Raw genomic sequence first — 24,840 nt, forward strand, 5'->3', positions numbered from 1 at the left:
GGAGGCTGCCCAACGGGCGGGCGGCCTGGTCATTTTCAAATCATCTTTGGCCGAATGACAGGAGATAAACAATAAATCGGACAAAAAGAACTCGGACATAGAGAGGAGTCACTCGGTAGGTCTATGTAGTATACGTGAGGAAGACGGCGGGCGAGGCAGCCGGTTAACTTTGTGGTTATTTGTCCCCTCCTTGAATTAGCCTCAGGCTTGCTCTCTCTCTCTCGGAGGAGGGAAGCCTCGCTTTCTCGACGCGCTGACGCAATTCTCTCCACCCCTGGGAACGCGGTGACGCAAATGTCTCCGCCCCTTGTCCCCGCCGGCGCCTCGCGTTGTGACGTCAGCCGTCCCGGATCCCTCTCGAATGCTGCTCTCCCCGCCTGAGCTCAGTGACAGCAGGGCCTAGCAGCATCTTCCCAACTCCACCATGGGTCAGTCTCTTTGCTTTTATACTTGCCCACGCATGTCTTCTTTTACTGAACATCACTTTTGGCTGCTCGTTCACTGTTGAGCTTTTGCCAGTTGCAAACAGCACGGATTCTGTTGTAAGTTTAACTTGCAATTTGCTTTCCTTTTGTAAACGGTATAATAATTTGTTCTTGCGCAGACTGCTGGCAGGAAAGTTTTGCTGTTTGTTAATTTGTTAGGATTGCACTCTTTAGATAACAGAAGTCGGAGTGTCGGAGGATGACGGGTGACCTTGTAGAGATTTATAAAATCATGACGACTATGGATAAGGAGAATAGCAAAGATTTTTTCCCTAGGTTGGGCTGTCTAATGTTAGGTTATTTTTCTTGAGATTCTTATGCACTTGTTGCAGCTGCAACACACCAACTTCTGAGAGCAACCAAAATTTTATTAAGCAGGTATAAACTTTCTGGAGGAACCCTTAACACGCTTTGCACGGCTTGCAGAGCCATGTCAAAGATCTCTCTGAACAAAGGAACAGTCCTTCTTTGATACAAAATCTTTCCATCACAGTCAGTAATGCCCACAAGATAATCCCCAGCCACTCCCACACAGTCACATGCCACTCAAGACACAGTGCAGTGACTTGATCATCTCCAGAAACAATATAATGTAAACTATCCCTTAATGGCTAGATATGTTGTAAGTTGTTTTTTTGTAACTGTACGGTGTAGTCAGATTTTTAACAGTGATCTTATCGATTCTGAATAGGGGATGATAATGCAAATGGCTCTGAATAGCAAGAGATGGGAATGTAAATTCCTTACATTCTACCTGTAAGACAGAGACATACCACCCTAGCCTGGGACATCCAATTTCCTGCAGGTCAGCAGAGCAAATTAACCCTTTAATATCTAAAGCTAGAGGGCATTGGTTTAAAAAGAGGAAAAATTTTAAAAGGATCTGAGGGGTAACCTTTTTCATGTAGAGGGTGGTGCATGTATGGAACGAGCTGTTAATCGAAGTGGTGGAGACGTGTACAATTACAACATTTCAAAGATATGAATAGGAAAGGTTTAGAGGGGTATGGGCCAAATGTTGGCAGATGGGACTGGGTCAGAATGGGATGCCTGATCAGCACCAACAAGTTGGGCTGAAGGGTCTGTTTCCATGCTGTATGGTGACACCATATCACTGAGTGTTGCTGTTATATTTTCCACAGGTTATGTTTGACTTATCTGTATAAAGGTGAATCATGAGGTGGCGTGTTGTGCAGACTGGTGGTTAGAGAATCTCTTGACTATTTGATGTATCCGCTTTCATAAGTTTTAAGCGCAAGCAATGATCTTTCAGCCCATAAGAATGCTCTATTGTTCAATGAAATCATGGCAGATTGGATTGTGATCTTAGCTCTATGTTTCTATCTGCAGTCCCCATAACCCATGATTTTATTATAAATCAAAAATCTGACTAAATATTTAGCAAAGTCTCACTAAGGACTTTTTCACAGCACCTCCCAAATTTTGGCCACCACCGCCTAGAAGAACACAAGAAGCTGATGTTGCTCCCCTCCAATTGATGCACCATCTTAACTTGAATTTCCCAATCCAGCTGCACTAGGGATGATTGATGATACTGGCACTGTTTGTGATTCCAGTACCCTGAGTGAATTTTCAAAAAATCTTCTTAAGGCTATGTCCAGGAAATATAAATAAAGTGGCAGAGTTAAATATAGAACCTTACAGTGAACATGTCCTATTCTAAAATCACTTTTTAATAAGTGTGGAAGTAAGATCCCACTCGATGTAGACCAGCTGCATCATCCAAAAGACCCTTCACCCTTCAGATCATAGCTGAACTGTGACCTAACTCCATATCCCTCTTTTGCCTTACACATTAATACCTTGACGAAATTTTGAAAAACTATCAAGCTGAGACTCAAAGCTAACGATTGGTCCAGGTTCTGTAGATCCAAATTTAATTTTCTTTATAAGTTTGCTTGCTTCTGATCAAGTTCTTTCAAGTTTGGAGTTTCACAAGCAAGGTGCTAGTTTGCATTTCTACAGTTCTTGTTTTTTCCATATGAAATTGTGTTTAACTTTAAATGTTAACTGTTCTCTCTGCAGATGTTGCCTGACCTGCTGAACATTTCCAGCGCTTTCTGTTTTTCCTTCAGATTTCTGGCATTTGCAATATTTTGCTTTGGCAACCAGTCTCCAATACTCTAACTCAAATGTCTTAATTATTTGCCAATCAACATTGATAGCTCCATCAAGATATAAGTTCGGCACTCTAATTTGTATTATAGTTTCATCTGGAATTGTTCTACATCTTAGCATCTGGAAACCTCAATTGGAAAGTGATTTGAAGAAATTATGTGCTTAGAAGACCATGTCATTAAATTGCACGAGATGGCTTAACTGTCTTTCTGTTTGTTCTTGTAAATTTCTTTCCCTGAAATCTCTTATACTTGTATGTAATAAATGGAATTGGGTGCTGTGCACATTGTAAATGTGCGTAACTATGATACCCGGTCAGAAATTACGACACTATTTAAATTGGGAAGTATTATCAAATGTTAACTCGGAACATTGAAAGTGAGCGCAGGACTAAAAACAGCACCACCTAAATTTTCCTTTTTACCAGTTTGCTACTTGTATCAGGTCACGAGTAGAGTGTGTGTGATCCTACAAATATAATAGCCACTCTTTATTGTTCTGGAAACCACTAAGTCTGTGTCAGTGTCACGGGTGAATTAAACTTGTAAGTTCATCTGTGGTGCTGTTGCTGATCGTACATTGTGAAACTGAAAAGGTATCAAGATTTCTTGTCTACCTAAAATTAGGGATGTAAAAAATTCCATGTTAATGAAGAACCTGGCAGTTCTCCCCATTATACAAGTAATCTAATCTATACAAGGCAATAGCTACTCCTAAAGCAACATCATTACTTTTTTTTGAATTTTCTCTTGCTGTTTTTAAGAACTTTCCATACTGAAATGAGCAACTGCATAACATACAATCCCACAGCATTAAACTGGTTTGTGATGTCCGAGCTCATGAAAGGCAGTATATAAATGTACACTTTTCTTTAATGTCCATGGGATTGTTAGTTGCATCTAAGCTTCAGGTTGGTTATAAACAAGTGATGGCTTTGAAAAAACAGGACTCTTTGTTTTCAAGTTTGTTTGCAGATTTTCAAACTTAATAGGTACACTACGTCTGCGCCACAAGAGGGCCCAAAACTTACTCTGAAGTACCAGTGCTGAAGTTTCCTTTCATTTTCTGCTAGACGGTTTATTGCTTGGTTGTTAAATCTTTGAAAGCAATGTTATAACTACAGAGGTAAAAATGGGACAATGCAGCTGTATTGATTTACTGCCACAACTTAAATTCGTAGAAGCACAGAATCCTTACATTGTGGAAGCAGGCCATTTGGCCCATCAAGTATATACTAACCCTTTGGAAAGCATCCCACCCTCCAACCCTGTCCCTGTGACCCTGCATTTTCCATCGCTAATCCACCAAATCTGCACGTTTTAGGAAATTTTCTGCATGACCTGTGCATTCAGTGTCATCTGTGGTTGATTTTGAGCAGGAAAGGAGTACATTGCAGTTGATTCCACATTTCTTTCCTCTCAGTTGGCACTCCATTTCAAATATTTGTTTTTGGTAATTAGTTAACACTTTTTTTTTCTCCTTTTTTGTATAGAGTTTGGATGTTCAACAGAAATGACAACAAACCCTCCAGCACCAGGTAAGAGATGGGGCTTACTTTTTGTCAAAACAAATGTCTTAAAGTTTTAAAAGGTTAGCGCATAAGACTGTGATGTCGGAATAAGAGTGGACTGTGGTCTGTCGATCATGATCATTGCTAATCCTGAGCTTCAGCTCCACTTTCTCACCTGTTCCCCATATTCCTTAAGACTCTTTGGTTTTAAATATATCCAATAATTGCAAGTTTAAAACTCTCTAAAGTAGAAAATTCCAAAGTTTCACAATCCTCCGAGTGAAAAAAATTCTTCTCGTCTCATTCCTAAATGATCAAACTATCCTGAAACTGGACCCCCTTGTTCTAGATTCCACAGCCAGTGGAAATAATGTCTGGGTGTCAAGCCCCTTCATAACCTTGAATGTTTCCGTGAGATCACTACTCATTTTTGTCAAATCCAGAGAGCTTATTCAGCCTCTCATCATAGGTCAACCCTATTATAGAGTAAAAAAGCTATGAGTACTGCTATATCTATATAAAACACAAGAAGTGTGATTCTGCCTGATTGTTCTCCTAACAGAGAAGGGTAAGGGACTATTTGATTGAGATGCTTTAACATATTGAAGGGTTTAGATAGAATAAATAAAAAAATCGCCTGTTTCCAGGGTTGATCGTCAAAAGAAACAGATTTAAAGTGATGGCAAAGGTGGACAAAGCCAATAAGTGAGACTGACCAGATTACTTTCAAAAGAAAATACACAATTATATCTTTTGAAGAGGCGTCATAAAATATTTACCAGGATGTTGCCGGGAATGGAAGGTTTGAATTCTAAAGATAGGCTGGACCTTTTATTCACTGGACCATAGGAGATTAGGGGTGATCGTAGTAAGATTTATAAAATCATGAGAGGCATGGACTAATTGAACCAAAGGGTCTGTTTCCGTGCTGTACATATCTGTGAGTCGATCAGGTGAATACAAGGGTCTTTTTCCCAGGGTGGGGGATTTCAAAACCAGGGGCATATTTTTAAGGTGAGAGGAGAAAGATTTAAAAAGGACGTGAGGAGCAGCTTTTTTATACTGGTTCGTGTGTGGAATGAGCTGCTAGCGGAAATGGTAATACAGTTAGAACATTTTAAAGACATTTGGATGATTATGTGAACAGGAAAAATTTAGAGGGATATGGGTCAAATGTGGGCATATGAGACTAGTTTGCTTTGGGAACGTGGTCAGCATGGACTTGTTGGACCATAGGGTCTGTTTCCATGCTGTATGACTCCATAATTGATACATATTGAATGGCTTCTTCCTGTCTGTACTATTCAACATTTCTTTTTGTTTCATATTATTTTAAATGTTGCAAGTCCTTTCTTCGAGGTGAAGATTTTATGTTTTTTAAGAACAAAAGTACGCCTAGTCCAAGGAAATTCTGTTTTTCCTTGGATTATTTTGCCTCTGTCCCTTTCATGATTCTACTAAACTTGTTCACTATCACCCACCTTCACCTCAACATCTTATTACAGTCACATTATTGTGTGTCGTTTTGCGCAAAATGAATTGCCTTGCTACATATGGCAAACACGTTTTAGTAAACATACAATGAATCATAAAGTTACTGGAATTCACAAGTTGCTTACAGTATAAAGTTTAAAGCTTTACAAGGTAACTTGTCTAACGATTAGCCAGTATTGAAATGTAGTCCAAGCTGTAGTCTTTCAAAGTACATACAGATTGTAAGGCTGGCAGGTTTTGTCACCTCTGTTCTTGTCTGGATTTGGATTAGGTTTCCTTTGTACTCATGTTCGCTAACTGCATTTCTATGCATTGCAAATAGTAATTGCTTCAAAAGAACTTCATTGGTTAATCTTTTGAGTGCCTGAAAGCATGAAGAGTGCTATAAAAATATATTCTTTTGTTTCTTCCTTTATTGTGCTGGAAGCTAGATGGAGATCTGTATTGCTGTGCATTGCAGAGGAATAATAGGCTTTCATGTGTGTTCATATTGTATACCAGAATTTTCAGTAAGTGGTGATGTTCTTCTCTCGCACTTAGTGGGAAATATGAAGATGTATTTAGGCTAATGAGATTCTCTTTTTGTGATAAGCAGTTGAACAAATTGGTCTTCAATTCAGTGTTAGTGTTTATATAAAGCTGTTTTCTTTCTTCTTGTTCAGTGACAGGAATTTATTAAGGTTGGAGTAATTTTTGTGTAAAAAAAACACATTATTAGTGTTCGTGATAAAATTAACTTTACTTTTTAAAAACCTATGGACTGTATTGTGTTTATGGTAATACCAATATCGTGACAATTTTGAGCCGTTATCACTGATTAGCATTAACCTTAAGCAATAAACAAATATAAAGTGTCAACAGTTGACTGAAACACATTTAATTCAACAATGTCTGTTTGCCCTGTGTTGTAGAGAGCTTTCATTGTAAATAATCTGGTCAGAAATGTTATTACAGATTTTAAACTGGAACCTCCTGGCTAAAAGGTAGGGACACTACCACTGCACCATAAAAGGAAAAGGGGTGGCATTGAGGTAAGGACAGCCTGGTGGTTTTTCAAGGCCACTTCCTTGCTTCCCCATCTTTGGTTCCAATTGCCCTCAGATTGGAGCAATTGGAGACTCTACCAAAAAGATCTGACAGGTGGGTTACCATGGTTACCGCAAGAAGCAAGGACAAGTCAATTTCATCAGTCTCATTAAACTCCTCTTCCCTTCCAGCACTCAAAAGAAAATAAAAGTAGCTACACATTTTAAAAAGGCATTTGTATTAATTGATTGGAAAGATTTTTTTTCATTCCACTCTCTGTACCAAACACAACTGATGCTGTCCTGAAGATATGTGGTAATAGACAAGTAGAAAATCTTTGAGGGTGTCTTGCCTTCTGAGTTGCCCCTTGTGTGAACTACCCAGCCTTCAATTTAATCAGTGAGCTGGATTAGAAATTTGCCATCTTGGCACATTTAGTTATGAAACCATTTTCTTTGTGTCTGGGAAGAATGGGATCACAGGCTCAGACCACACATGCAGGCACTTAATAAAGTCACAGACACCTTAACTCCCTATGTAACTGTTGTTTCCCATTGTATGTAGACAATACCCTATGCGCTAACTATCTTCCTTGCGCAGATCAATAGAATTAAGAGTACTATATACAAATAACTTAGCAGTTGATTCTTAATTTATATACTATTTACATACACTGGCTTGCCTTTCAAGCCTCCTTGGTGATTAGCAACACTTGATAGAGAAAACCCGTGCCATACAATAATTAATGTAGTCCTTTCATCATAGAGTCCCTAGAATGTGAAAGCAGGTTTCTTACTCCCAAGCGCTCATAGTTGTTTGTAGACAAGTTCCTTCTTCCAGTGGACAAATTTGAGTGAGGGCAGTGAGGTAGATCAAAGTAAACAGGATGAACAACACAACTAGGTGTGCTAGGAGATGTACCTGCACATTTGACTCCCAGTCCAACTAATTAATCACTTTGATTTCTCTGATACCCTTTCAAATTTGCTGCATCCACTGAATAACAGTAGCAGAAGATTTGTGTGTGTTTGTCAGTTGTATCTGGAGGTGGCACAGTGGCTCACTGCTGCCTCACAGCGCCAGGAACCTGGGTTCACTTCCACCTTCGGGCAACTGTCTGTGTGGACATGGATTTATACAGTATGGCAACAGACCCTTCGGTCTAGCTCGTCCATGCTGACCAGATATACTAAACTGATCGAGGTTAAAAACAAGGACTGAAGATGCTGGAAACCAGATGCTGGATTAGAGCGGTGCTGGAAAAGCACAGCAGGTCAGGCAGCATCCGAGGAGCAGGAAAATCGATGTTTCGGGCAAAAGCCCTTCAACAGGAATAGAGGCAGGGTGTCTGCAGAGTGGAGAGATGAATGAGGGGGGTGGGGAGAAAGTAGCATTGAGCACAATAGTTGAATGGCGGTGGGGATGAAGGTGATAGGTCAGAGAGGAGGGTGGAGGGGATAGGTAGAAAGGCAGGTAGGACAGGTCATGAGGGCGATGTTGAGCTTGAGGTGGGGGAAGGGGAAATGAGGAAACTGGTTAAATCCACATTGATGCCATGGGGTTGAAGTGTTCCGAGGTGAAAGATGAGGCGTTCTTCCTCTAGGCGTTGGGTGGTGAGGGAGCGGTGGTGGAGGAGGCCCAGGACCTGCATGTCCTCGGCAGAATGGGAGGGGGAGTTGAAATGTTGGGCCATGGGGCGTTGGGGTTGTTTGGTGTGGTTGTCCCGGAGATGTTCCCTAAAGCGTTCTGCTAGGAGGTATCCACTCTCCCCAATGTAGAGGAGACTGCATCAGGAGCAACGGATACAATAAATGATATTGGTGGATGTGCAGGTAAAACTTTGGATGTGGAAGGCTCCTTTGGGGCCTTGGGTGGAGGTGAGGGAGGAGGTGTGGGTGCAGGTTTTGCAATTCCTGCGGTGGCAGGGGAGGGTGGGCTGTTGGGGGGCGTGGACCTGACCAGGTAGTCACGGAGGGAACGGTCTTTGCGGAAATGGGTGGGGAGGGAAATATATCCCTGGTGGTAGGGTCCGTTTGGAAGTGGTGGAAATGTCGTCGGATGATGTGGTTTATGCGAAACTGAGCTCGTCCCATTTGCCAGCATTTAGCCCCTACCCCTCTAAACGCTTCCTATTTGTATAACCAGCCAGCTGCCTTTAAATGTTGTAATTGAACCCACCTCTGGCAGTTCGTTCCATACACCCATCACCATTTGCCTGAAAATGTAGCCCCTCAGGTCCCTCTTAAATCTTTTCCCCCCACTCCCCTTAAACCTATGCCCTCTAGTTTTGGACTCTCCAATGCTGGGGAAGAGACCTTCGCTATTCACCCTATTCATACTCCTCATGATTTTATAAACCTCTATAAGGTCACCCATCAGCCTCCAATCCTCCAGAAGAAAAAACTTTTTTCCCCCACTCAATGAATACAGGTAGAAACATCGTTTTCACTCTGAATAGTTAAGTGTGGAATGCACAACTGGGAAGATTGGTTGGGGCATGTCCAATTGAGCATTCAAGTGTGCTTTGAACAATTATTTGTACAGAAACGTTCTGCAAGGGTTTAGGGGAGGTGGGGCACTGAAGAAAATGGAGATTATAATACTTGATGGAAGAACTAGTGCAGGCCAATGGCCCCCTCCTGTGCTGTAATAATTCTGTGATTCTTTAGTTTGACATTTCTATAGGATAATTTAACATGCACAAAACTTAAAGAAGCTAAAAAGGTACTGCAGAGTTTGCATGTTCTTCTTGTCTGTGTGGGTTTCCTCTGGATTCATTTACAATCCAAAGATGTACAGGTTAGGTGGATTGGTCATGGTGAATTGCCCATAGTGTCCAGGAATATGCAGGCGAGGTGGATTACCTGTGAGGAATGCAGAGTTACAGGAATAGGATTGGGTATCAAATTGGGTGGAATGCTCTTCAAAGGGGTCAGTGTTGACTTGATGGGCCAAATTACCTGCTTCCACACTCTAGAAATTCTGTGATGACCTGCTGTAATTTTTCCTGTAGGAGTTCATTGCCAATGTTGTATTTCTCCCAATAATCCCCTAAAGTTTGTCTGAGTTCATCACTGACATTGACCAAGGTCTCACTGTTCCTATGGACATCTGTGAGCTCAATTAGGCCTACCCTGTATGATATGTGTAGCCTAATACTAAGAGTGGTTGTTACATTGGATGTTACATTTGAAGGTCCCATACTGATAGTGTCTTATCAAAGATCTGAGGTAGACTTCTCCCTTCCCCCATATGCTACCCTGATGATGTCTGTGGTCAGGCTTTGAAATGCTGCAGTACAATGTAGAACATGTCCGAAAAACACAGAAGGCGTGTTCATTTGAATATGTGGAGTAGGAGCTTGCAAATACTACTTTTGTTGACTGACATTTGTCCAGAGCCTTCCCTCTTTCTTAACAGCATAGGAAAGGATGTCATTGTATTCTAACCATACACCCGGTCGAATAATGTTGACATTTTCCACCTCTAAAACTTATAACCCATTTTGATTGAGTGTTACATTCAGATTTCCAGTCCCTTGCCTATGACCTCTCCTGGGGTCCCCTTACAATTATTGTTAAACTAGAGCTTGGTTAGTTGCCATCATTAGGAGAAAGTGAGGACTGCAGGTGCTAGAGAGTCAGAGTCGAAAATGGTGGCGCTGGAAAAGCACAGCAGGGTAGGCAGCATCCAAGGAACAGGAGAGTAGTGGATGTTTCAGGGGTGTTACCATAATTGACAATTTGAAATATTGGGGTGTCTCTTCCCATGGAACAAGTGTTCAATCTGCTCATCCCTGTTCCAAGATGGGACTTGTCCTTGTTTCGCCAGCTCAAGCATCTCCCTGAACTGTTCAATTATCCATTGGGATAGATGCTACACAGGGTCATAGTCTGCTGTCTACTGTCATCATCTATCTTTCCTTGAGTGATCTCATTTATGGTCCTGGTGTATCCTTCTATCCCTGATACCAGGCGTTGATCTCTTATTTTCTTTTATTTTCCCCCCCTCATCATCTTGCCAACTGTTCAGATTAATTTTATCCAAGGTATGTTTAACTTGCTGGTTTAAAAGTTTGACCTTATTATCCAAATTTGCCAAATTGAGGATATTGTCTGTGGACACTGCTGCTTCATAAGCTGTTGCCAAATCTTTCAATTTATTTCTTTTACTGTGCCCTGTCGATTGGTCCCCTTTGTGTTAATCCCTGTTCTTGGTCCTAATAGCTAACGGGTCAAAAACAAGTGTAATTTCTGAAGTTGGGAAGGGAACCACTTTGGCAGCTGGGTTCCAGATGTATCGAATACCCACCAGTGCCAATTCATGGTGTATGTTTTCGTACAGGGTTTTTCCTGTGTGTTTTAGAACCATTTAGAGTGCATTCCCCCCCACCCAAAGATGTTCTCAGTGCATCACTGTCCAATTTCCAGCCCTTTGTCTGGCCCATTAGCCAAACCTCCTATTTCTGTATATCCGTTTGCGGAAAAACATCACTGGTCACTTGTGGTGTCTGTACTTGGGTAGCAATAATCGGAGCTTCCGTGTGTCTTGTGCACGACCCACTAATTGCTGCACCCAAATGTTATGGATTTATTTGGATGAACCCACAAATACAATCCTCACCTTGGCCTGCCTCTAGTGGGGCAAACCATATATAGCCGGGACATGTGTATTCTTGCCCCATTAGTGCTTCCCAAAGTCACGTCCTGACAATCCAGCTGGTACCCTTCACCTGTGAAGATTCTTCTAACTCCGTCGTGGCCCACACTCTGCCAAAATTAGCATTTATCAAATTCTGTCAATTCCCTTTTTGTCAGTCAATTCTGTGTGTCGGACCTCACTTCAGGCTTAACATCTGTTTATCAAAAACGAGAGGTCGGAAACTGATGGTTGCAGTGGCACCGTCTGATATAAACGATGAAATAAAAAATGGTCTTTGATTTGAATAAGTCGAAAATGAGATGATAAGAAATGACCAAAGGATGAAGATGACCCAAAAGACAAAAATGGTGATGATGGCTCTCTATAATACTTTATGGTGCTGTAGCCCTGTACGACCAAGGTGAACAATGATCTCCTGGTGGAGCATGATGGTTAGGATGTAATGGATTGAGGGAAAGAGGTGGAGGTGTGAATTGTGTCACCAGCTTAGCTGGGAGAGCTCTGGCTGGGCGAAACTTGAGTCTCAGTGAGAGCGTCAGAATGACTGCCTTCACAAAGGGATTGTCTCCATCTTCTTGGGCGGACTGTCTCGAAGCGTCCCTTTCACTTCAGTGCTCTGGGTGCCAAGTCCCTTCTCTACTGGCAGAATTGGTAATGCCAGCTGTGGTTGAGGCCTCAGGAGGGATAGTAGGATCTTGGTATGGATCAGTAACTGGGGTTGGTTCTGGGTCGAGATCAGGAATTTGGATTGGGTCTGAATCAATGACTCTGTGGGGTATGGATCAAGACTCAAGTTAGAGTCAGCCCCCACCGCACCCCACCCCCTTCTCCTGTTTCCCCGGAAGCATGTGGAATTGGCTGCTGCTTTTGGCTCCATAGTCCTTTCACTGATTCATGTGGTACCAACCAGTATTTCCTGTATCTAGCAAAATTCGAGACAGGAAAAATTGGCCTCGTCCACCACCAGTAGGGATCTGAATACGTGGGAATCAGGAATGTTCCTGGCTGGAAAATTTGTATGCTTGCAATCCCAGTCCAGGTTCTTGAGCCTGACTCCTGTAGCATGCTAAGTGCCTGGGTAACCTGCAGTGTCTTGTGAAGTGACCTGTGCAACACAATTGTAGCATTTCCCTTGCAGTGGCAGCTGCTGCCTCTGATCTCCCTGCAGCTGATCTCTCTCTCTCTCTCTCTCTCTCTCTCTCTCTCTCTCTTTCTCTCTCTCTGTCTGACTGTGGGATGGGCATGTGAAGGTGGATGGCTGCGATAATAACTCCCCTTGTTTTGGTCAGCCCTTCATTTTTCCATAGAGTTCTGGGGTTTAGAATTTTACCTGGGTGTGTTTTGCCTAATTTGGGCTGCTCTGACCCATGAATCTCTTTCACCCAAACCCAAGCCATCCGCCTGATCACCCACTATTTTGTATGTGCAATCAAAATTTTGACAAGCTTTCCTTGCTGCCTCAGTGCAAGACCAGTGTTTGGGTCCAGTTTGCCCTGTTTTGCGGTGTCAGCACAGTCCGATCTAGATTACTGAAGGTTTCTGCAAACTGTGTCCACAGGTACCTGGCAAGTGCAGTGGGTGCTGTTCTTTTCACTGTCTACACTTATTTAATCACTCCATTGGGTTTCCCCTACTGGCTCCTACAGCAATTAGGATTGCTGTTTTCATGGCCTGTGGCTCCCGTCCTCCCACATTCTAACTGGATGAGGCAGAATGAATTGCAGGATCTGGGCACGTTGATGTTAATTTTACCTCCTTGACATTGTTGGGCCTGTGGAGAAGCCTTTGGTGGTGCTGTCGAGAACAGCTCTGAGTCAGGAATCTCACTTCAGACACTGTGAAGGGACGAAGTCAACACAGGACTGAGGATGTTGTACTGAAATGCATGCAGTATACAAAACAAGGTAAATGACCTTGTCGTGCAGGTTGAAACCGGCAGATATTTGGGTATCACAGGGACATGGTTGCAGGGGATCAAGGCTGGGAACTAAATACCCAAGGATATGCATCCTGTCAAAAGGATAGGCAGTGGGTTGGGTTTGCCTTGTTAATAAGAAATTAAATTGATAGCAAGAAGTGTTATTGAGGCACCAAGGCATAGAATCAGTTAAAGAGTTGAGGAACTGCAAAGTTAGAAGACCCTGATGGAAGTTATGTACAGGCCTTCTAGCAGTAGAAAATAATTCAAGAGCTAAGAAAGGCACTATTACAATAATTGTGGGCAAACTTAGAAATCCCACAACACCAAATTCTAGTCCAACACATATATATGGTAGTATAAGCTATCGGAGCATTGCTGCTTTGTTAGGTAGCTACTTGACAAAGGAGCCACACTATGAAAGCTTGTACTTGCAAATAAATATGTTGGACTATAACCTGGTGTGGAATTTTTAACTTTGCCCAACACCAGCACCTCCACATGATGAATAGTTGTGGGGGAACCTCAATGTGCAGGTGGACTGGGAAAATCAGCTTGGTCGTGGATCTCAAGGAAAGGAGTTTATGGAATGTCCACAAGATGGGTTATTCCCCACCGGGGGACGGGCAATTCTGGATTTGACGTGTAAAGAGGCAGATATGGTTCAGGAGTTTAAAGTGAAGGAATCACGGGGGCAGTGACCATATTATGATGTAAATCACCCTGCAGTTTGAGAGGCAGATGCCTTAATAATATGTAATGGTATTATTCTTGGGTAAAGGTAACTCCAAAGACATAAAGAAGAAGCTGGTCAGAGTCTATTGAAAGAGGAGCCTAACATGGCTGACAGTGCAGCAGCATTGGCAGGAGTTTCTGCAGGTAATTCAGAAAGGCAGCGCAGAAGTCCTTCGCAGGGAAGAAGAATCATGCTAAGAAGAATCATGAGGCAATTATGTCTGACAAGGGAAGTCAGGAACAGCATAAAAGCAAAAGAGAAAATATATAATATGCTAAAGAGTAGTGGGAAGTCAGAGGATTTGAAACCAGCAGAGGATTACTATAAAAGCAGTAAGTGAGGGGAGAAGATGAAATATGAGATTAAGCTAGTTAGTAATATAAAAGAAGATTGCAAGAGTTTTTTTTTTGATATCTAAAAGGTAAGAGAGCGGCAGGAGTGGACATTGGACGACTGGAAAAAGAGGCTGGAGAAGTAGTAATGGGAAACAAAGAAATGGCAGAGGAACTGAATAGTCACTTTGCATCAGTTTTCATAGTGAAAATCATTAACAGCATACCAGAATTTTGAGAGTTGGGGCAGAGGTGAGTGTAGTGGCCACCACTGAGGACAAGGTGTTGGGGAAGATGAAAGTTCTGTAGGTGGGTAAATCACCCGGACTGGATGGACTGCCCCCTAGAGTTCTGAAGAAGATAGCTGAGAAGATTGTAGAGGCATTGACGGTGATTTTCCAATAGTCTCTGGAGTCAGGGAGGGTGCCAGAGCACTGGGAAGTGACTAATGCAACATTCCTGTTTAAGGACGTAGAGAGACAGAAGACAACTATACGCTGATTAACCTAACCTTGGTTGTTCTTAAGATTTTAGAGTCCATTTTTAAGGATGTGTACTTGGAAGTGCATGGTTAAAATAGGTCGAGTCAGCATAGCTTCGTCAAGTGGAGGTAATGTCTGACAAATCTGTTCGAATTCTTTTAAGGAAGTAATGAGCAAGTTAAAGGACAGTCAGTGGAAATGATCTATTTGGAATTCCAGAAGGCATGTGACAAGATGCCTCACAGGAGGCTGCTAAATAAGAGCCCCTATGTTAGTGGCAAGGTGCTGGCATGGATAGAGGATTGGCTGTCTGACAGAATGCAGAGTGTGGGATCAAGGGGTCTTTTTCAGGATGGCAGTCTGTGACTAGTGGAGTTCTATAGGGTTCAGTGTTGAGATCGCAATTATATATGTTATGCATTAATGATCTGGGTGAAGGAACTGAGGGCATTGTTGCAATGTTTGCAGAAAGCACAAAGACCGGTGGAGGGACAGGTAGTGCTGAGGAATTGGAGGAGATCCAGTAGAACTTGGACAGGATAGGAGAATAGACCAAGAAGTGACAGATGAAATACAGTGGGAAAGTGTGAGGTCATGCATGTTGGGATGAAGAATAGAGTTGTAGACCATTTTCTAAATGAGGAATGGCTTTTGAAATCTGAAGCTCAAGGGGATTTGGGAGTCCTAGTGCAGGATTCTCTTGAGGTTAATGTGCAGGTTCATTTGGCAGTTAAGGCAACTGAAATGTTAGCATTCATTTCAAGGGGGGGGTTGAATACAAGAGCAGAGGTGTGTTACTGAGGCTGTACCAGGGTCTAGTCAGTCCACATTTGGAATATTGTTGAGCAGTCCCATATCTAAGGAACAATGTATTGGCATTGGGGAGGGTCCAGAAAAGGTTTCCAAGAATGATTCCAGGGTTGAAGGGCTTGTCATAAGAGGATTGGTTGACAACTCTGGATCTGTACTCAAATGGAGTTCAGATGATGAGGGGAGATCTCATTGAAACTTAACAGAATACTGAGAGTGGACATGGAGAAAATATCTACACTAGTAGGAGAGACGAGGACCCAAGGGCACAGCCTCAGATTTAAGGGACGACTCTTTGGAACCGAGGTGAGAAGGAATTTGATCAGTCAGATATTGTGTGGAACTCATTGCTGGAGAAGTGGAGGCCAAGTCATTGATTGTACTTAAGACAGAGATAGGTTCTTGATTAGTAAGATGATCAAGGGTTATAGAGAGAAGGCTGGAGAATGCACTTGAAAAATATATCAGCTGTGATCAAATGGCAGAGTAGACTGGGTGAGCTGAATGGCCAAATTCCCTTCCTTTCTCTTATGGTCAATTGTATGGTTTTTTTTACTGTCTACCAATCGCGGCTCTGTAAACAGGGTTGTGTAAGTAATTGAGTTATTGTTGTGGCCATCCTAACAGGTTGTGGTCAGTGGATTCGTCAAGGCAGTATGGGATCCTCAGGATGCTGAAGGATCTACTGCCTCCAGAAAGGGAGGTGGGGGTCCCCAATCTTCACCACTTTTGGCGTTTCTTCCATTTCCTCTCAGTCTATCCGATTATAGTTGTCCCCATTTGATTCTGTTGTCTCAAATGACCACATCATTCCCCTTTGCACGGAAAGTTGCGACTTGAATTTTTCAATCTCACGATGGCATTTTACATCGCCCATAGCATGAACTGTTTTCTTTGTCTTGCTGGTGCATAACTCTGAGTGCAGGCGGTAGGTTTTTGTATTTCTCAGTCAGCTCGTCCACAACCTTTTTGGGCTGTCGTTAAAGTACCTACTCAAGGCAGCTCTGGGAATCCCTAATGGACTTGACCTGTAAGCCTCTCTTGGTTCGTCCCAGAGATTGTACTCTGTGATAGTCTGGAATATAAAACTCTTACAGTTTAGTTTAAGTTAATACCTTTATTTTATTACCAATGGCATCCATGTTAGACTTTAACATAGATACCTACAAGCCAGGCTTGAGCTAAGGTTTTAAAACCATTAGCAGAATAGCGGCATCAGCTCTTACCCCTAAGAGCTCTCTCAGGCTACTCCCCTTATTGCTGCAAACAAGCTGTCTTTATACAGAAATTGGTACTGAGATTACAAAAAAACCACATGTCCTTGATCAGATAAGCAGCAATAAAATGGCAAAAGTTTGGAGAGGAATAGAAACTAATTGACCAGTCTGAGCACACTTGACTAATTAAGTTACATGCACATGAAAGTTGGACACCCTGATCAAGCCAGAGCTTCCCTTTTAACAGTACATCATAACGAGAGATAAGTCTAAACTATGTGGCAAAGGTTATAAGGTAACCTCGCTCAGCTAACATGCCCAGTACTATTGTTTTACTACATGGCTGTTTTTTAAAAAAATCATCTTAGATTCCCAAAATGCAAATCAAATTTGTAACATTCCCGGATCTCGAGCTCCAGTCAACAACACACAAACATTCAATCCATGACAAGCAAGTATACATTCAAATCAGACCACAAAGAGTTAACCATTCCATCAGCTTCCGTCCTGTCACTCCCTCTCTCGCGAATGAACATCTGTCAACTTTCTTACTATCTCAGTTTCAGCCTTTGTGTTTTTCTAGCTTGTAAGGGTAATGAGACATTCACATTCCAGAAAAGTCAAGATTAGGGAGCTGAGCTTCATAAGTTCAAATCTGCTTAGTGTGGTATACATGAAAATGTATCACGATTGTTCTGTTACGTGCATGTTCCACTCAGCTTATTAAATTACAAGTTCTTTTCCTATTGGGTATGCGTTTGTTAAGAGTCTTCAATATAAACCAGAAATTTAGTTATTCAACATCCAACTGTAAAATAGGCACAGCTTCCTGTCTTCGGGGTCAAAAGGAAGTACTGCCACACATTCCACAAGTGAACAAATGTTATCACCTTATTTCCACTGATCCATTGACACGAAGAACAGATATCCTTACTTCTTCTGAACAAAGGTGGACAAAGGGACACAATTTGAATTGTAGTTCAATTGATTTTATTAACAAAATAAAAGGGGTGGCATGGTGGCTCAGTGGTTAGCACTGTTGCCTCACAGCACCAGGGACCCAGGTTTGATTCCATTCTTGGGTGACTGTCTGTGTGGAGTTTGCACATTCTCCTCGTGTCTGCATGGGTTTCCTCTGGGTACTCCGGTTTCCTCCCACAGTCCAAAGATGTGCAGGTCCGGTAAATTAGCCTTGCTAAATTGCCCGCAGTGTTAGATGCATTAGTCAGAGAGAAATGGGTCTGGGTGGGTTACTCTTCGGAGGGTTGGTCTGGATTTGTTGGGCCGAAGGGCCTGTTACCACACTGTAGAGAATCTAATCGAAAATATTCCTTATTAAAAATGCCATATGAGCAGTTCCCAAATTCCCACAATATTTACACTCTATCGCGTTCAATCCATCTGAGAAAGGATATTACTCGTAATGATCCAGATGTTTGAGCTGGGATGTTGGAATCTCCTTCCCGTCTGACGTAGGGCTGGCTTTCTTCCATGAAGGTGGGTCTCTTAGGTCAAGATGGATCTTCTCCTGAGTCATCTTAGGTTGCCGCATAGTCTTCCGCAATGAGTCTTCACTGAGTGGGTGACTTCCTGGTGTGATTTTTTTTAAAACTTCCCTCACTCTGCACTGTGACCTTTGGCCAGTGGGTTGTTCAAAGCATCAAATGAGGTCACACTGACACCTTTCATTGTTACTATGGTATAATTGCATGTCCTCAGGCACTGGCTAGAAGTCAAGGTGCTAGAAAGTCTGACTGATATGCTTCCAATACACAACCTTGGCTGGTTGTAACTGGTTTCCCCGAACCTTTATGACCTCTTCAACCTGGGCTACCACTGTTCTCTGTTACCGACGGCAGCTGTTTTTCTTACTCATTTGCAGGATGAGGGTATTGCTGACTAAAGAAGATTTGTGAATGAGAAGGATGTTTTCCAACAATTGACAATGGATTCATCATTAGACTCTTAATACCAGATTTCTTAAAATTTATATTCTTCATCTGTCATGTCAGGGCACAAACCCAGTTCCCCAGGACATTACCTGGCCCTCTGAATTAACAGTCGAGAGATAATGCCACTAGGTCAACTGCTCCCATTTATGATTTGGAGATGCTGGTGTTGGACTGGGGTGTACAAAGTTAAAAATCGCACATTGATAACAGCTAATCACCATTGTTAACAGCTAACCCGAGAATGCAACTTTAAAAAAAAAGGTTTTATGATTTACACGTGAAAGAAGTGAAACTATCACTGTATTCTAACAGATGAAAGGCTTAACAGACAATCAATTTTTCAATGTATAATTTCAGTTACATCACACTGCAAATTTTTGCTATAAATTCTGTGTTACGATCGAGTCTTCCACTATCATCTGATGAAGGAGCGTCGCTCCGAAAGCTAGTGTGCTTCCGATTAAACCTGTTGGACTATAACCTGGTGTTGTGTGATTTTTAACTTTGCTCCCATTTAGTTTAGTTTGGCCAATTTTCTGTCAGGCCTGATTTCTCTGGCTCTGGGTCAGTTTAGAATATCCAATTTTGGGGCTGTGATCGCTTGACCACATTCCCAGTGGATGTTTGTGCCAAGACCAAAGGGTGGGAAGAATCACCTGAAGTGGACCTTATTGGACTTTATAAAGATGAAGGATGGGTCAATATTGGAAGAATAGTTCCTATAAATAGGATAGAATAATATTCTGAGTGAGAGGCTGAGTCACAGAGATGTACAGCACGGAAATGGACCCTTTGATTCAACTTGTCCATGCCAATCTGATATCCCAACCCAATCTAGTCCCATTTGCCAGGTGATAATGCTGAAACAGCTGTCACAGTGACTGAGGAAAAGGACAGCATGGACTGAAGCAAAAACTTGTATTCTGTAAGAAGACTTGCATAACCATCCTTTAGTGATATAATTCATTTAATAGAGGTAAGTGGAGTTACAAAAGGTCAGTCAAAATGAGAATCAATCTGCCAGGTAATGAAGACTGGGATAGATTGGATATGATTGAGCCACTGTTTAAGGAAAAGTCTTCTCTCCATTAAAGATCTGCAACAAAGGCAGGCACAGCCAACAATATACATATCCATGAACAAATAAAAAGAACCAGAGAAGACCTTTCTTCATGAAGAATGAAGGAATGTTGAGAGGCTGAATATCAAATATTAAAAAGAGATCATTAGAAACTAGAGAACCTGAAATTGGAAAAGGAACAGAGTATATCACTAGAATCATGGATAGTAGTGAGTGAAGACTTATTGATAAGACAAAAAAAGAATAGAGGTAAAAAATTAGATAGGGTGAAAGGGAATTTCTTGGGGCATGTTGACCAGAAGGAGAAATCATCAGAAAGTTAATAGCATCAGCCAGGTCCATCTGGCATCTAACTCTTCAGAGTTGGTTGTTCTATCGAACATTTCTCCAGGTGTAAGGTTCAGCTCAATTCTAGGGAAACTCTTACCTTCACACCTTGTCATACTGTGCATTTGAAAATAAAAAACACACACAGTCCAGCAATGAAAAACACTGGGGTTTGTCAACAATTATAAATGTATTGTTTATTTCCTTTCCTCCTTTATATTTAGTTTTATTCTGTCAGGTTTTATGTTAAAACTGGTATTTCCTGTAGATTTGATTTTTTTAAAAAAAGAGTTGTATTCATATGGTGCTTTCCGTGACCACCAGATGTCTCAAAGCAACAGTGAGAAACCAAGATGGCTACTAAAAGGATAATGAATGATTAATCTAAAATTATGCCTGTTGATACCTCCGCTCCCCTGTCTGCTTAACCGCATTTCAGTTATGCTCTTTTCTGCACGTGCACGGTTCCTTTGCATATGGTGTAAGGAGCATTTTCTTTAGCTAGAATATGAATATGAGTTTGCAAATATGAATGTAACATCTTATGTATGACAGAGAATTGCATAGTCTATGCACAATTTTCACGTATGTATTTGTACATGTATTGTCCCTTTTATGACACTGTTATACCGGATTAGAATGCTCAGCGGATAACTTGCCATTTTATGTAGCACCACAAATTATTGTAGGCATTGGTTCAAATGTATTTGCATCCTTAAATTCTTTGGAAACTATTGAGTGCATTTATCTTTTTTAAAAAATCCTTTCCAGTTTGGTTTTGCTCCCATTTTTCATTTGTGTACAAAACTTTCGTTCTGAATAACGTACCTGTGCCCATTTGTGGATTTGTCTGTCCTGGTGCATGTTTAAAATAAATTTGAATTATTGCTATAAAATGGAATTTAAGGCCTAGCTTCAAATGAAAAAAAACAAAAGTCTCAAATACTAAATTAAATGGCATATTGAAAGGGGTAGTAATTTATTTTCTGTCTGCAGCTGAGTAGAAAATTGTCTGGCTGTGAATGACAGTTTTGTTATCCAGAAAAGTCTGTATCCTGTGTAAATTCAAACAGAGCTGCCTAATGACAGCTGAAATCAAATATACAAAAATAGACTTGCTGAGATGCAGAATTAGTTTTGCAATGAAAAATAAATCTATAAAGCTGAGTACCATCTATTTTCAGTACATGATTTTCTATTTATATAATTTTGGTCTAAATTTCTTAACTCCATTTCTTAAGTATTTTTGATTTTACCAGCCACTGGTAAAAGTCTCAAGTTTATCACAGTGACACCAGTTTGCCTGCAGTAGGCAGGACTGTGTATTTTTTCCTTCAGTTTTGTTTCAGCAATTTTACTTATTAAAAGGGGTGGAATGATTTCAGAGCTGAGAGACACCCAAGTAAGCCCTGTGCCTCTGTTAGACTGTTTGATTACATTGTAAAAAGTGGTTCCTTGCCCTTGTATAGTTATCTTAGCAAAGTAACATTATAGTAATTTACTGTTGCAATGTTTGCACATTATCTATCACCATTGTGTGTTAGGACTTGTCAATTAAAGGCTGTCTTTAATCCATTGCATCTGCCAAAGTGTGGCTGAATGGTGCTGTAAGCCTTTAATCCAATCAATTTGTGTATAAATCTTACCACTGCAACCTTTCTGGTGTTTGATTCATCTTCAATTGTTAAGTAAACAACAACTTGTATCTATGTACTCCTTTCTTAAAAAATTATTTCCCATGATGATTCACAGGAATGCTTTAAAATGAAATTTCACTTTTGACGTACAAGGCATTATTAGGGAAGATGGCTAAAAGTGTGGTCTGTTTTTTGGTGCATTTTGGAGGAAGAGGGAGAGAGAGGTTGGGGGGGAGGGGGAGCGGGAGAGTGTTTAAGGAAGGAATTCCAGAGTTGAAGACTCAGCCATCAATGGTGCAGCAACTAAAATTTGGTGATGTTCAAGTACCTATGAATAGGTGAGACTGGATTAATTTAGGATATCTGGTCAGCATGGACAAGCTGGACCAAAGGATCTGTTTCAGTGTTGTACATCTCTGACTGTATGAGATAGTTATCCATGATATTCTGGCCAGTGTTTATCCCCTAACCAACAATAAAAAACAGATGATCTGATCATCACACTGCTGACCGGAGGAATCTGTAAGGCACAAATTGCTTCATACAACAGTGACTACACTTCATATGTGCTTCATTGGCTGTGAAATGCTTTCAGCTGTCCGGTTGTGACTGGTACATAGCAATCATTGCACTCTTGGTAAAATTCAGTGGTACTAGGCCATCCTGACTGCAAAAATGTTCCGCTCTGCAAGAACAACTTAGATTGCCCATTCACACCCCACCACATAGCACTAGAAGACTTCTTTCATCTGTTAATTGTCCAGTTCCCTTTTGAAAGCTAACATTAAATTTATCTCCATCATAGTCTTAACATTCCAGATGCCAACAACTCACTGTGTTCCTTTGAAAAACTTAAATCAGTGTCGTCTTTCACCAATGGGAATGGCATTACTCTGTGTCATACTCTTGTGATTTTGAACACTACTGTCAAATCTCTTCCCAGCTTTTTCCAAGAAAAACAGCTAAGATTCTCCAATCCATCCACCTACCTGATGTTCTTCTTCCCTTTAATTTTTCTCTAAATATTTTCTGAGCCCTCTCTTGTTTTATAAAGGTTCACTATAGCACTTTTGCTTGCAGTCTATTCTGCTATTTATTGAAGCGAAATGAGAGAACAGATTCTCATTATTTATTAACCACTTTCTTAAGCTGTCCAGTCATCTTCAGTGCCTACTGCACACTCACTTTGGTTCACCTGGTCCCATGCCCCGTTAGGCTTGTATCCTTTGTCTCGTATTACTCTCCTTTTTGTTTGTATCAAAATGTATCAATTCAATTTTTTAGATTAGATTCCCTACAGTATGGGAACAGGCCCTTTGCCCCAAACAAGTCCACACCAACCCTCTGAAGAATAACCCACCTGGAGCCATTCCCCTACTCTATATTTACCTCTGACTAACACACCTAACACTATGGGCAATTTAGCATGGCCAATTCACCTAACCTCGTCTTTGGATTGTGGGAGGAAACTGGAGCACCTGGAGGAAACACACACAGACACTGGGAGAGTGTGCAAACTCCACACAGACAGTTGCTTGGGGTGTTGTGAGGCAGCAGTGCTAACCACTCAGCAGCATGCCGCCCCTTTCTTTGCAGTAAATTTCATCTACCACATATTAACTCATTTATTGGCTGATCCTTGTTCTCCTGAATTCTTTGCAGAGTAATGAGCAGGTTAGTCCAAGAACAGTCAATAGATGTTATCTATCTGGACTTCCAGAAGGCTTCTGATAAGGTGCCACACAGGAGACTGCTGAGTAAGTTAGAGGCCATGAATTGAAGATTGGTTGTCTGATAGAAGGCAGAGAGTGGAGATAAGAGGATCCTTTTCAGGATGGAAGCAGGTCACTAGTGGTGTTCCACAAGGATCGGTGTAGGGACCACAACTTTTAACTTTATACATTAATGATCTGGATGAAGGAACTGATGACATTCTGGCTAGGTTTGCAGATGATACAAAGATAGGTAGCAGGGCAGGTACTATTGAGGAGGCGGGGAGGTTGCAGAAAAATTTAGACCAGTTAGGAAAGTGGGCAAAGAAGTGGCAGATGAAATACAACATGGGAAAGTGTGAGGTTGTGCAATTTGGGAGGAAGAATAGAGGCATGGACTATTTTCTAAATCAGGAAACAATTCAGAAGTCTTAAGTACAGAGGGGCTTGGGAGTCTTCATCCAGGTTTCTCTTCAGGTAAACTTGCAGGTTCAGTCAGTAGTTAGGAAGGCAATGTTGTCAATTATCTTGAGAGGACTAGAATTTAAGCAGGGATGTACTTCTGAGGCTATGAGGGTCTGGTCAGACCACATTTTCGGTATTGTGAGCAATTTTGGACCCCATACCTCAGGAAAGAGGTACTGGCCCAGGAGCAGGTCCATACAAATGATCCTAGGATTGAAAGGCTTAGCATATGAGGAATATTCGAGGAGTCTGGGACTATATTCGATGGAGTTTAGAAGGATGAGGGGGGATCTGTTGAAATTTTCAGAATAATTAATGGCCTGGACAGAGTAGACATTGGAAAGATGTTTCCACTGGCAGGAGGGACAAGGACCTGAGGACACAGCCTTAAGATTAAAGTGAAGACCAGTTAGAACAGAGATCAGGAGAAACTTCTTTAGCCAGAGAGTGGTGAATCTGTGGAATTCATTGCCACAGAAGGCTGTGGAGGTCAGGTCATTGAGTATATTTAAGACAGAGATAGAGAAGTTCTTGATCGCCAAGGGAATCAAAGGTTACGGGGAGAAAGCAGGAAAATGGAGTTAAAAAAACCTATCAGCCATGATTGACAATAGACAATAGGTGCAGGAGAAGGCCATTCAGCCCTTCGGGCCTGCACCGCCATTCAATATAATCATGGCTGATCATTCCTAATCAGTATCCTGTTCCTGCCTTATCTCCATAACCCTTGATTCCACTATCTTTGAGAGCTCTATCCAACTCCTTCTTAAATGAATCCAGAGAGTGGGCCTCCACTGCCCTCTGTGGCAGAGCATTCCACACAGCCACCACTCACTGGGTGAAGAAGTTTCTCCT

The 24,840-nt window shown here is 41.6% G+C and overlaps 1 protein-coding gene across 5 annotated transcripts in view; it reads left to right on the plus strand.

Annotated features, from left to right (window-relative positions):
• The window catches only part of LOC122562700 (ints3 and nabp interacting protein), a 40,064-nt gene continuing 15,224 nt past the window's right edge, over positions 1–24,840 (plus strand). For 2 of the 5 annotated variants that reach the window (XM_043715800.1, XM_043715817.1), the window contains exons 1-2: positions 1–115; positions 4,117–4,161. In XM_043715800.1, the coding sequence (XP_043571735.1) occupies positions 4,124–4,161 (38 nt within the window). In that variant the 5' untranslated portion in view covers positions 1–115; positions 4,117–4,123. Of the gene's footprint in view, positions 116–276; positions 543–4,116; positions 4,162–24,840 lie in introns of those variants that run through there. The other 3 variants (XM_043715790.1, XM_043715809.1, XM_043715827.1) reach the window with 3 other exon arrangements.

This window comes from Chiloscyllium plagiosum, chromosome 2 (assembly GCF_004010195.1).
Source record: "Chiloscyllium plagiosum isolate BGI_BamShark_2017 chromosome 2, ASM401019v2, whole genome shotgun sequence".
In the NCBI taxonomy this organism is placed as follows: Eukaryota; Metazoa; Chordata; class Chondrichthyes; order Orectolobiformes; family Hemiscylliidae; genus Chiloscyllium; species Chiloscyllium plagiosum.